A 14807-nucleotide genomic window follows, 5' to 3' on the forward strand; every position below is an offset into this window, starting at 1 on the left:
TAGCTCAGCCACTAACTCCCTGAGGGGACCCAATCTGTGGACTCACTATGGAAGTCCAGGTAGTGTGAGCTACCTGGCCACTCAGCACATACCTCAGCAAAATGGGCAGTATGCCTAACAGAGACAAAACCCTTTCCCATCCTGGCCTGAGTCTTGTTATTATTCAAAAAGGTATAAACCAGATTTTGTAAGTGAGGAAATTTAAGCCTAGGAAGATTAAAAGACAAAAGTAAAATGAACAATTCTCCCTAGTCATCCAGAATTCTATTATATCGCTCTCTCTCCGAACTAACCCTATAAATGGTTAAAAAAAAAAAAAAAAAAAAAAAAAAATAACCTCCAGTCATCTTTCAGGTTTTCTGATTATCCATTCAATAAAAATAAGATATCAAATGTTAATCATAAATCTCATACAACAACACTGAAATGGGTGAAAAACCAATCAGGATAGTCTTCAATTGCTACTTCATGCCTTTCAAGTTCTTTAGTAACCAGACTTACTAGAAAGAGATTTCTTGAGGAAAATAATAAACACTAAGTGCATGCTTACAATTCACATATCAGCTGTAAGCACAAGGGCAAACTAAAGGAGAAAGAACAAAAAATACTTTCATATCTTAAAAACTTTCTTTCTCCAAGAACTGGAGAAATAAAAGGATTTTTCTACATAAGTTAAAACATAAATCTTTCCTTTAGCATGTCAAAAATATGTTTTACTCATTTGATGAAAAAAAAAAAAAAAGAATAAAAGGCACTTCTCTGGATTATTTATTACAGCAGAAAATATCTATTTAACCTTCCCATCATTCCTCATGGTCAATGCCATGTCCATCAGTGTAAAGTGCCATCAGAGAGGATTCTTCTAAAGAGCTATGTGCCTTCAGGTTGCTCCATTTCTTGAAACAGAATCTTCTTTCTGCTCCTTCCCAATCAGTTCCCAGAGAAAAACAGTTAAAAAGAACTAGTTTTTATCTTCACACTGACCTAAAGCAAATTATTTAACACATCTTCAGCCTAAGGTATCAAATGTAAAATGGGGATATCACTTCATCATACATTTCAAAGATTAAATAAAATACCAAATGTAAACTTCCTTTTATAAGGTGTGATAAATACATATTCCCTTGTTTCCTTCTTTTAAAAAAAAAGTCACTCTAGCCCCTTCCTAACCTATCCAAGTTCTATTCCATGAAATAAATGGGTAGCAAGGTATTGCAGGCTAAAGAGTGTATTTGGTTAAGATACAGACCATATATCTTTCCTCAAAATACATTATCAAGTTATTTAATATTACTATAAAGTCTCCTGAATGTAAAGTGAAATGTCATATTTTATGTAATGTTTGGTAGAATTTTTCATCAACCAAGTCTAAAGGACAATTTGATTCTGTTTCTATTAATATAGCCAGTGTTCATGCCCAGGCTGTGGGTAAGGAGCCTAGATTAATACCTTGATTTTTTATTAGCTGCGTGACATTAAGCAAGTAACACACTTTTCATTCCTCAGACTGGGTCTGTAAAACTAAGATAACTTCATTGTATTGTGGGGATTAAGTGAATGCATGTAAAGCACTCAAAACACTACCTACCTTAAAGAATATTCAACAAATGAAGGCTACTATTTTTTCTCTATCAACATGTCTCAACTCTGCTGTCTGATTAGGTAAAGTTGGTTAAGAATGTTGTTTCCTAGCTCAATCCAATCAGGTAAGTCAAAATCTTCCTGGGGCTCTGTGATCTCCCAGGTTACAGACTTACTTGGTCCCAAATATCCTAAGCTCTTTCTCCCTCAGTTTCTATTTTCTCAGGATGCATTTCTTAAGTACCAGAAGCACAAACAAGAAACAACAGATACAGGATGAGCAAGAAAATGGTCAATACACTTACCAATATCATCCAATTCCCTGGTTCATGCCCTTTATTCTATTAGGCGAAAGTAAAACAACCTTTAAGAAAATGATTTAAAACAGAATATAACCCCTCTTGCTAGTTGCCATTCCTCAACCTCCACTTTCTCCAAAAATTAATTTTCTCCACAAGTCCTCTTACCTGAGTTCTGAATATAATCTATATAGTTGCTACAATGCTACCAAATAGTTTGCCAGAGCAACCCACATTTACAATTTAACAAATTTTCAGTATATTCTGATTGAGGAACAGACTCTCCAGCTATTTTATCAGATTCATATTGATTTCAAAGAAATTTTTTCTGCCACTTCGGTGCGAAACTTTTTTCGCAATTACACGATATAAATCAAATAGGTTAAAGTTGCCACAAAGCCTTAATGGGAATCAAAATTAATAAGATTTACCCTATATTTATTATATACTGAGCTCCTTGATTCGAATTTACAGAAACTCGATGCTCTCTTTATATTGAATAGATAAGCATAATTTTCCTAGACACACAAAGAGAAATAGAAAAAAGGCGATGAACTGATACAACCTTTGGCGTGAATTTCTGCCTAGCTTGCAAAATAATCTAGTCCATTTTGACTTTGTTTAGGGAAAGAGAAACTAATGAAAGCACTATTTGTTTTAAATAGAATGTGGCCCCAAGTCTTTCCTTTTCTAGTATAACAATTTATCAAGCTGATGGAATCTAATAGGATACTATGCAAATGACATTGAAACCACTGGGTATACCAAACAGCCAAAAATGGTTAAATGGAAATTAGTGAATGCCCACTGCATTCAATAACCTTCCCCACATGCTCCTTCCCCATCTCAACATATTCATCCAATCTAGTTACTCCTGCCAAAAAATCTGGAAATCACCTGTAATACCCCTTCCCTTTTCCTCATTGCATCCAATCTATCATAGGTCCTGGTCATCCTACCTCCAATAAAACGAATTCTCTCATTCTTCCCTGCCAAAGGCCGCGTCCACCATTTTCTCTTACACCTCACTTACCCCAATAGCCTAACTGCTCTTCACAGTCCACATCCATTCTTTCCTTCACACAATGAGAGGGTTCTTAAAAAAAAAAAAAAAACCAATGGTATTATGTAAACCCCATAGATGGCTTCGCAATAAAAATTTAAACCTGAAATGATCTACAAGGTCACTCCATGTGACCTAGATTCTAGCTCCCTCCCTGGCCTTACTTCTCACCATTCTTCTTACACTTTGTTATAGAAAGTATCAAGCACCTCCCATTCCCAAGGCCTTAGCATATGCTGTTTCCTCAATCTATAACACACCCCTCTTCTTCACTACCAACTCATCATTCAGAACTCAGCTTACCTGTTACTTCTTAAAAATACTTGCTATGACATCCCCACCTATCTTATAACTAGATGTTCCTGAAATGCACCCTCATAGCACTCTGAATTTCATTTCTGTGGCATCACCACCTTTGTAAATATATCATTAACTATACATATGACTACTTGCTTAAGTAATGAATCTGTCTTTCTAACCTATATTCCATTCCCCATGAGGGGCGAGGCAGGGATTGCTTTTCTTATTCACCACTATGTATCTTTAGCACCAAAGCACACAGTAAGCATTTAATACATCTGATAAATGAATGAATAAAACCCAAAGTCTCCAATATGAATGAGTCTGTGCAGCCTCCGTAGAAGTCAAATCCTCCGTTTATACAGGATTACATGGAAGTCCATTTCCTGATTTTTAACACTTGCTGAAACATGTAAAGCATACAGAAAGCTTCATTTTTAAGACATTAAAGAAGAACCTGGACCCTCATGAGCTATTAAGGTTATTTTACAAACTGTATTCTTATAATTGCTCAAGACTAAAACTTCGATCATCTATGATAATCTCTCTTTCACAGCTTCCTATACCCACTGTTAAGTCCCCTTAAATCTACTTCTGTATCATCTCTGGAATTTTCTCCTTTCCTTTTACACTAGATTTATCACCCTTCAGCTATATGACTGGGTCTCTAAAATATCCCCACTCTAGTCAATAATACCCCAAGGTCTTTTAGCCTCTGTCCTCTGTGTATGCTGTGCCTTCCACCCATACTGACCCATCTCAGTAGGCCACAATCAGAAGAAAATTTTCTACCAAAATCCTAGCCACGCTTCAAGACTCATTTCTAACATCCTTTCTTTCCAATGCCATCAACCAGCTGTGATCTCTCCCTACTTCATCTGTATTACCAAGTATTTACTTTATATTACTATGTGCCAGGCACTATTCTAAATATTCATCTTTATCTTAACATACCTCCACTTCACATCAAATCTATAAACGTAAGGATACTCAGTTTATTTACCTATGGCATTGCTTGTGTCTCACACAGGTGCTCATTCAGCAAGTATTTATTACATGACCACTTTAACACTAGCATCAAAGTACTTTAACTTCATAGAATGAAAACACCAGTCACAAGGCAAGAGAAAACATTTGTAGCAACTAGATGTACAGCAAACCCAAAACCCAAATTCCTGTTGCCTAATTTCTTTCCTTCAGGATCACACAAGAAGCACCAAGAATAATTCTCACTACACACACACACACACACACACACACTCAGGAAAGAGGGGGGCAGGAAAGAGAGAATAAACACAGAAGTTCCTGTTTCTGCCACTGGATGTCATATGCAGGCTAACTAAAATAAGGGGCCTTAAATCAAAGGTTTTCAGCTCTGAAGTAACTTTTAGAAGAACACAATGGAATTATCTCACTTATGTATCACTCCACACACTAAGAAATACATTAATCACTTTAATGGACCCCTCCCCCCAAAAAGAATAAAAACCTAACCCATTAAAAGAATCGAAGCAGCTATCACAAACCAAAAAAGCTGTTTTATTTCAAGTTACACCAGTGACTTACAGGTGACTTAGAGACTTTGCCTCCAGTTCTCCACATGCCCCCCACCCAAAAAAAAGTGTTGAGAAGAACTCAATATTAAAAGACAGAGTAGCACAATTCATAGTAGCTTAAGCCCCAGAAATTCTTCATTTTTTATTAGAAAAGTGGTTACATGATTAGGCCTATAGCCAGTTTGTAGCAATGGTCAGATCTTAGGTCTGACAAAGGATAAAGAATAGAAAAACAAGCACAAATCAAGGTGATTTTGGCAACATCATCCGTCTAACTTAATAAATTCAACTAGGAGTTACAATACAAAGCATTTCTGAGTACCTAAAGAGCAAAATCTACAAACACATTAGTAAATTCATTATATCTAGAAGTCTTCATTAACAACTCCAAGAAGGTGCAATTCCCCGGAAGTAAAGTCACTGCAATCGAGACAACCCAAAATTCAAATAACTTCTTTAGTGTCACTAAACTGAGCATCTAGTTTATTTTTACCCATCCCTGATCTGGAACAGACTTCAGGAGGCTATCTGACAAATAAAAATAGGTTAGAATAAATTAAAACAAATAAAAACATGAGAATAAAACAAGAACAGGGAGAACTAAATGAAGCCAAGAATAAGGCTTAAATAAAAAAAGGATACAACAATAAGACCTACAAGTTTGGCTCTAAACTTCTAGAAGGCAAGAGGAAAATAGAAACCTAGTGAACACAAATTACAGCATCCAGGTAACAGAAACAGACTTAAAAGCTTAGGAAAATGTACAATTACTCTTGGTTGTGCATCTTTCTCCCTGAGGTCCTAACAATAAAAGAAGGCACTGTGTAATACATATGAAATATATAAAACGCATATTTCAGTAGTCACAATGAAACATTTTATGGGACTATTTTTATACTAACCATCAAGATAAGCCTAACAAAAATGATTCAGCAAGAAAAAAATTTATTTTTATTTATTTATTTATTTTTAAAGGGACGAAAGGTCTATATGTTGTCTAGGTACACAGAACCTAGTATGCTGAAGTATGCTGATAAATGTACAATTTGCTGATCTAAGAGCACATTTAAGAGACTATCCGGAAAAACATATCTTAACAGCAAGCATTTACTATAGAAGTTTATAAGCACAAGGACCAAGAAAATGAAAACCAAATTTAGCAAAATGAGGTATAAAGTCCAGGAATTCATAATAAAATAGCAGAATGAAACTATAAGAGGGGAAAAAAAGGAGGACTACAAAGACACAAATGAAGAAAAGAGTGTGCATGCACATTCTCACACACAAGCACACACTCAAGAATTAGATTACATACATGAGTTAACTAAATGTTTTTATTTCTACTTTTGTACAATTAAGAATTAAACATTAAGGTGTTTATTGAAATGGAGCTTCTTTGTTAGTCCTTTGATGAAGGAAATGATGTTTACAATCCTGCTTTTTTCCACAGTGATGTTACTAAACAATGATGTAGGTCAAACCCAAATAGTGCAGAATTTTCAAGCGAGTAGGTAGTTACATGTACCAAGACAAAAAGATATGTAAAACATTTTAGAAAAATAAAAAGGTATGACCTTTTTAAAATAAACATAAAATCAGTTAACCAAAAATATTATTCAAGAAGTAAATTCCCTAATGTCTCATCTAGCAATACAGAATTTACTAACTATGAAGTATGCTGATAAATGTACAATTTGCCAAAAATTTCAACAACATAAAAATCCATCATTCTGCTACTGCTAGCATGTGCCTAGGACTTACAATGGATCATTGTTTATTCTCTTAGAGGTAGGAATTAAAAAACAAATGAATTCTTGGTAAAGGTTTGTAATTTTCACAAAAGCATCCACTTGTAATTTAAGCAAGATCATTTCAAAACAACAGTCTCCTCTACTAAATATTTTCACATAAGTCACTAGACTAAATCTAGTGACTTATCTCTGGCAAAAGTACTTCAGCAAAGCAGTGAAATATTAAACAGGCTACTGGAAGAGGAAAAGAAGTTGAAACTCACCAGCTGGATCAAGCTAATGAAGAGTTAACTAACTTCTCATACTAGGACGAAAGAATTAGAAATGTCGTTATGAGATTTGGGAGGGACTATTAAATCACAAAGAAAAGGCTTTTCAGCATCCAAAGAACTTCCCTTTTTAATTTTTAATCAAAGCATTGCCTCCACTTTCATTGTCTGGCCAATTGCTGAAAAGCTTTAAAATACTCTCTGAAGGTCAACAAACATCTGACTAAATACCTGCATTGGGAGTCAATCTGGTGACCCTGCTCAACAAGAACTCTGAAGTATTTATGCTTTGTTGGTGCTTTTAATTTAAATTCAATTACATAAAAATGTACAAAAAGTAAATTTACTTCACAGTACTTTTAGTGCCCTAGTTTTGTTTACTTTCTGATGCAAGGAAATTTAACTTTTTAAAGTATTAGTTAGTCAACTTAATTTTAAGAGGATTCAACTGATCTCCCAAAAGTTGCCTAAAATGATCTCTTACCTGTCCTTACACTTCATCCCTTCCAGTCAACAAACCATTATGTGAGAAGAATGCCCAAAACTAAGTAGTGAGTCAATGGACTAAGAGGTCTTTTCAAATCACTAGACTATTCCATAGAATAAAAAAAGTTCTCTTTTAAGTATTTTGATTTCACTGGATTAGAAGTTACCCACATTACCAAAACTTAAAATTTCTTCAATACGATGTATCCTGAAAACGATAAGCTTATAGATTTTAGATTTTTTCCCCCTCAAATACATAAAACAAGTACAGGAAACTTAAAATGCTTCAACTACAGTATTTGTTATTTGAAATTACTCTAAAACAAAATATTCAACATTAACCAAGATTTTTTAAAGCAGTGGTTTATGCAACAAAGTCAGCGGGGATAATGCACACATATTGACACGCCAATTTAATCCATTTAAGGAAAGATAACTATGCTACAGCAGTAGCAAGCCTCTGAAATACATTTGTTTTATTTAAAACAATACAGAATTAGACTCTTAAACACAGTAAACTAATGAGAATGGTAATGGAACTACATCTACAGGGAAGAAATGCAACAAAATTATCCACTTTTTCCCTCAAAATAGAAATAGAATCCGAAATATCACATTCAGTGTTATCTATGTGGATAATATAAACAAAATTGAGAGGAAAAAAGGAAATTTACTTATGCTTAAAACTCTGATTGTCTCAATGAGGTCTCCAGTAAAAATCTTAGTCACTATTTTACTACGAGCAAGGAAAAAAACAATTATTCCAACATATCCACCTATTTCAGCCTCCTCTAGTAATCCAACCTTTACAAAATCTCTACCCAAAGAGGAAATGAAAGAGGATCTACTAGTTAACTCTGCTGCCCCTTTTTTCCAACTTCTCATGTTTCCCTCTCATAAGTCTAACACTTATAAGTAGATAAATGTGGACTGACTTATCTTTAAGGAGATATATTTATACTGTACTTCCTTGTTTATCCATAAGGAGCAGGATGAAGGATTAGAAGGGTAGAACATTATTAATAAAGCACTTCTGGCTCTACCATACCAATCTGGAGTGCCATCCAAAGCTTACGTAGAATTTTCCTTAAATCAATAGATTTGGAAAAACCAGTAAGAATTTATCCCAAATATGTCAATACATTTAACTTAGCTAAAATAAAATTCAAATCTGATAAAGGTAAGCTCTTTTAGGCAGAGAATCAAGTTGTGAAAAAGTGGACTGTGCTTGGAGGCAGCCTATTAAAATACTGAGAGGCATTTCTAATTATCAGTCTTCAAAATGTAAAGAAATCTCAAATCTTAAAAGTGAAGACTGGGTATATGCTTGGCTAAAAGCTCAATTAAAAGCAACTATAAATTCCAGTGAAGTTAACTAGGTCAACTAACTTTTGTCTCTACCTATTAGAAACAACAAAATCTGAAGTCACAGAAACTTAAGAAAATATCCTATGTACAGTTTCAAAAGAAATCTAAGTATTCACTCTGAAAGAATAAGTACAGGTTTACAAACATATCTTCTAGTTTTTTTCTTAATAGATTTCAAAAGGATATGAGCAGCTTTTCGCCTATAGTAACAACACTATGCCAGAAATATCTTCCATTCCCTCACTAGCAAGTATATACATCCACATACCTAAAATAAGGAAAAAGACAAATGGAACCTAGGCACCTATATAGAAAGAATCCCATTCTCCCTGTGATGGGAATTCACCAAGTCTTTCTCCCCTGTCCCAACATTTCTCAAGAATGACATTATGCATGGGCTACTCACAGGGGTACATGGCGCTGCTCGGAATCAGCTCTGGTCAGTTCTTCCTCTTCGATATCAGACTCTCCTCCTGAACTACTGTCAGTGACATCGGAATCAAATGCTTGTTCACTGCACCTCAAGTTGGCTATACCACTAGCTGTAAATCTCTCCAATTCTTCTGAAATCGAATCACTTTTCAGGAAGTTGCTAAGTCCCTCTGAAGTGGTGGTCTCACTGGCAGCTTTTCTCAATGCAGCTTCGGCCTTTCGAGTCAGCATCAACTGGCTCCGGGCCCTTAAGGATTCCAAGTTTGGCAGTTTGCTCAAAGTTTTCTCTAAAAATCCACCCAGTTGATGCTGTATGTGCCTCTCCACCTGCTTGGCTTGCACAACTTGTAAGCGCTTTTGTAATCTGCGGGCACGGCTCTCAATATCAGCCTGCCGCCGCAGTAAAGCTGTTATCCTTGTGTCAGATTCTAAAGCACTGAAAAGTATGGAAGACAGAGGAGGCTTTTTACCCTCTAACTTGACAGCCCCCAAGTTAGAACTGCAGTCTGTGCCAGGTGATATCCTACTGCTTCCTTGAAGTGCCGGCTGTTCCATGGAATTTACAGAAGATTTGTTTGCAGTGCTATTATTGCTAAATATAGTTGTGTGTTCTATATCAAGGCTTCTATGTGGAAGAGTGCAATTGGTCATACCCCCCTTCAAGTCCCCAGATTCAGATGTCACTACTTCACCCCCCTGAAGAGAAGATGAAGTGAGAGCTCGTTTTCCCCCATTGAGGGGACTGGAATTATCATGATCACAATGTGTTGAACTTTTAGTCAATTTCTTAGCCAACCCATTTACAGGTGCTTGTGGCAGAGCCGTCTGACCACTCGTATTCATGGTTCTAAAATTTTCCAAGGAAAACTCCAAAACTGGCTGTCTACCCAACAGCTCAGCTCGGAGTTCATAGGACTGAGATAAGAGAGGGTGAGATTTAAGGACTGTCTGCTTGCTGAAGACACCTTGCAATTTCAATGACTCCTTTGAGGGAACAGGTGTTACATCGGAGCAGAGATAAGACGCCACCAATGGTTGCAGCTTTCCCAAGTCTTCCTTAGGATTATTTCGGAAGTCTAGATTGGGATCCTCTGCAGCAATGGCTTTTCTTTTGGTTCCGTTGGCAGCAATAAGGATGTTGGCGTTGCCGTTATTTTCGGCACTGCCAGGGGACAAAGTGGAGGATGGGGGAGCCAGTTTGAACCGGATATGGTGTGCTTCAGCTGCTGCGTCAGTGAGAGCGGGCGCCATCGCAGCCATTCAGCACAGAGAGACAGGAAGTCCAGCCTCTCCTGGTGCCGAGGCCAGCTCCACGGCCCCTTACTGCCTCCCCAGAGAACAGACTAGAAGAGAAAGAAGAAAAGGAAGTTAGAAATACAGGCACATTAGAAAATAACACACATGTTTTTAATACAAACACTATTTGAGGCTATAATCCAAACTCTGCCTTCAGAAAAACACTTGGACCATTCTGGAGAGTGAATTGGTTGTGGGGAATGGGGTGGGTGGGTCATGTAACAATCCTGCATAAGAGAAAGAATTCCACCCTTCTTTTTTGTCATTTGTTACCACAGATTGAAAATAGCCAAAACATAAGTTCCATTCTGAAAGAATAACAGATTGTTAAATCACCTGCGCTTAAAAGAAAAAGCTCTTTAAAGCTTAAAATTAGTGAATTTGAAGCAAATGTATGAAACTAAACATCTAACAATTAAACAGAAAAGAATTAGCAGGGAACTCCTCATCCCTACCAAAAAGTTTGTATGCTAAATGGCATAAGTCTGTGCATTTTTCTGGCCAGAGAATCCAGCGTTCATCAGCTTCTCACTTTTCCACAAAATAGATCATAGTACAACAAGCTTAACTGTATCACACCTGTAATCAACGTTCTTTTCTTTCATTGTCCTCAGTACAGTCCATCTCTTAAATTAATTGCCCAACATATGTCTTTTCCTTTACCCCAAAACTTCTTGAAAGAATAGTATAAATAGTTGCTTCTGTACTCCTCTCTTCTCTAATCTGGCTTCTACTCCTACTGCTCTGGGCAAAGGTCACCAGTAAACTCATTATCAAATCCAACAGTCAAGTCTGTCCCCACTCTATTTGACTTCTCTGAAGAATTAGGTAGTGCTGACCACTCCATTCTTTGTGAGTCTCCTTTCCAATGTCCTTGATGCCAAGGTCCCTTCTTCTGTCTTCTTCTCTCAACTCACTTCCTTGGCAACAACCACTAGTATGGTGAGGCCTCCTAATGCTCAGAAACTTACCGTGCTGCACTAATCAACATTCCTACTTCTATGTTCCTCAAGCTCCCTGAAACTCAAAATTCACTTTCTTCTTCCGACACACTTACTTAACACACTTTATCATCTCAGATAATGGCATTGCTTTCATTTAGTAACCCAAGCTAAAAACCTCAGTCACTTTGCCTCTTCTTTATCCATTTTACTTGGTCTGAGAGGAAAAGAAAATCTATGTAAAGTACTAAGGCAGCTGTTCTTCAAAGTATGGTCTATGAACTTCTTGGCAACTCAAAGACAACTTCAGGGATCCACAAGATCAAAGCTATTTTCATTACAATACTAAAACATTATTTGTTTTTTTTTTCACTGCGTTGACATTTGCAATTAGGATACAAAAACAAGGCTAAGCCAAACCTGCTAGTATCTTAGCACAAATGAAGGCAGAAGCACCAAAGCATACTAACAGTCACTGGTCACTGTATTCTCTATTCATTTATAGTTTTGTTTTGTTTTTTAAACAGTTCTACTTAATGTCCTTGATAAAATTATGAAAATTGAATTTTGTTAAATCTCTACTCTGGACTATATTTTTTTTAATAATCTGTGTAATGAAAAGGAAAGTATGCATAAAGCACTTCTGCTGCTTTAAGTCTAAGAAAAAGCACCTGTACAACTGCACTGCAAGCTGAACTAGAAACTTTTTTCATGTAACACTATTTTTACTTGGCAAAACGATAACAGATTATGGCTATTCAGACTTAAGTAGTTAGCAGACATTTTCTCAAAAATGAACAAAGTGAACCTGTCACTTCAAGGAAAACCACTGACAATGTTTGTTGCCAATTATAAAACCTGAGTTTTTCACACAAAAATAAGTATTTTAAAAATTTGTATCCACCATCATGAGCTTGAACATTTTCCCACTAAAGTCATTTTTGATTAAATAGACTACTGCTGAGAAATGTGAATTTTTTGGTAACTATATATGCCAACATTTGGAAGATTTATGTGTGACTCAGTAAATTACCAGTGAACATGAGAAACTCATGCTTGGATAAAAGCAAGTGCAAGACAAACTAATGGATTTTAATCTAACAGTACAAAAGTTCACTGATACGGTTTTAGATTCCACATTGCGACTAACCTTGATAAAACTACTACTTGTCAAGTTTGGGTGTAATGTCACCCACTATTCTCTTTTTCCAAATACATATCTGTGTGAGGTCAGATTTTCTTTATATATACTTCAACCAAAACAATATATCACAATAGAATGAATGCAAAACCAGATGAGAAACCAGCTTTTTTCTATTAAGCCAGAAAACAGCTAGAAAGATTTACAAAAAATGTATAACAATGCTATTTGCTAAGTGTTCTTGTTCTAGTAAAAAGCTTTTTATAATACGTAATGTGTTTATTTTAGATGAATTAGTAAATATTTTTAAAATTTCTCCAAGTTTCTAATACATCAACTATTGATAATAACTCATAAAAGCTCTTTGTAGTTACCTCGACATTTTCTAAGAGTGAAAAGGGGTCTTGAGGCCGAAAAATTTGTGAATCACTGAACTAAAGCAACCTCCTTCCCCCTCAAAAAAAAAAAAAAGACAACTTCCAACAATTTGGTCAAACATTTTTATCTTAAGTTCAATGTCAACAGAATGGTGGGCCCTACAGGACTACGCTACTACACTAAGATTCATTACAGTACAGCAATTCAAATCAACATCAAAATATTTAATGTTTGAAATAACATCCATATGAATACCAATACACTCACAGTTCAAATTTCTCTACTGCTTTACATAACTGCCAAAAAGCTCGCGTTCTAATATTGCATTTTAATGAACATCCTATTAAATAACTAGATCTTCTGGAGCTTACAGTGTTATCCTTATCGACTTTCTGGCACATGGCATTCTGTATAACAAATTGTTCCATGTCTATTTTAGCTATTTCTGATTTTAAAGTTGATATTAATTCTTAACATAGCATAAAAAGCACTATAAACCAATAGACAGATGAACCAATATAAGTTAATCATTCAAACATGTTGGGTTTTACAGTATGCAAAGCATTTTCTCCCCAAAACAAACAAACAAAAAACACTATCAGATCTTTCCTATCAATCAACTCTCCTCTTTTGAATTGATATCAATACACGATTGATACTAACAATGCAAAGAGGAACAGTATCACAGTGCCAGATAAATAACACAACATGTGAGAAAAGGAGCTGTAGCCTACTACCCATGAGCACCATAATCTCAGCAATGGCTGCCTCCCTCTGGGGACCTAAGCAAGGACACAGATGTTACACAGCTTACACAAAATTTATTCAGGAAAACCCGGGCTCACCCAGCACACATAAAAGAGAGTCATAATTAACATCACACCACAGAAGGTACTTAAGCAATAAATATTCCAAAGTTATTTTAGAATTGTTCAATTCTTTAAAGTTTATAATTTAAAAATCCGCTGGCTCAAATCCCATTTCTTTCAAGATTTCTCTGACCCTCTGAAAGTACATCTGTGAACTTGACACTAATCACATACATCTCAAAGGCAAGAGCTTATTTTGTTTACATACACTCCCTCCTTGGTCTCAATATCCCCACAGCATGCACTGCAAAGAGTAGTTGCTAAAACAATTATATAAATAAGTAGAGAGAGGGGAAAAAAAGAGAAGGGGAAGAAGCAACCTTTTCAGAAGGAATTCCATTCCCAACTCCTCAATCTTTATTTTTCTATACCAAAACAATACTACAGTTAAAAAAAAAAAGAGGTTGAAATCTACAACTCTCTCCCTTTACTGACTTGAAATGCTAAGATTCAATACTACTCTCAAAGGCATTCACAGATAAGGGGAGCATGTCCTAGCTTCACCCTCATTTAAGTTAACTATTCTGTTCCCTCAATTTCCTCATCTGCAAATGACAGTCTACCTCACAAGGTTGCTATGATGATTAAATTAAAATATTTTCAATTACTTAGCCTAGTGCCTGGCACAAACATCCATTATTTTCATTACTATTATAACCTATAAAGAAAAAGCAGATATCAAAGGAATAAACTTCAAGACTTCTTAATACACAGGAAAAATAATAAGCAACTACTTCTCTGAAATGTCACTGTACTTGAAGACTTTTCATGCAGAAAAAAAGCAAGTACATAAATCAATGTAGCAAATCTAGTTAGCACTCAATATTAGCTATAATTGCCATAACCCATTGCCTAAGCTTAGGACTTTTTTTAAACATATATTTTTGCTCTATGTCTAGATTTACTTTTAATATTTCATGTTGCTTATGATAAAAAGAAAGCAAACCAAATGCCCAACAATTCAGTTAAATTATGAAATATCCACACAATGGAATACTATGCAACCATAAAAAACAAGGCAGAGCTACATTTACTAACATGAAAATGTGCTTGCTTCGCTGTTTTTTTTTTAAAGCT

The 14807-nt window shown here is 35.7% G+C and overlaps 1 protein-coding gene across 7 annotated transcripts in view; it reads right to left on the reverse strand.

Annotated features, from left to right (window-relative positions):
• The window catches only part of KANSL1 (KAT8 regulatory NSL complex subunit 1), a 159716-nt gene that overhangs the window by 110046 nt on the left and 34863 nt on the right, over positions 1–14807 (reverse strand). For all 7 annotated transcript variants that reach the window (XM_039846823.1, XM_039846824.1, XM_039846828.1 and 4 more), the window contains one exon: positions 9080–10448. In XM_039846823.1, coding sequence (XP_039702757.1) covers positions 9080–10365 — 1286 coding nt within the window. In that variant the 5' untranslated portion in view covers positions 10366–10448. The remainder of the gene's footprint in view (positions 1–9079; positions 10449–14807) is intronic.

The sequence above is a fragment of the Pteropus medius genome, unplaced genomic scaffold (assembly GCF_902729225.1).
Source record: "Pteropus medius unplaced genomic scaffold, Ma_sr-lr_union100, whole genome shotgun sequence".
Taxonomy (NCBI): domain Eukaryota; kingdom Metazoa; phylum Chordata; class Mammalia; order Chiroptera; family Pteropodidae; genus Pteropus; species Pteropus medius.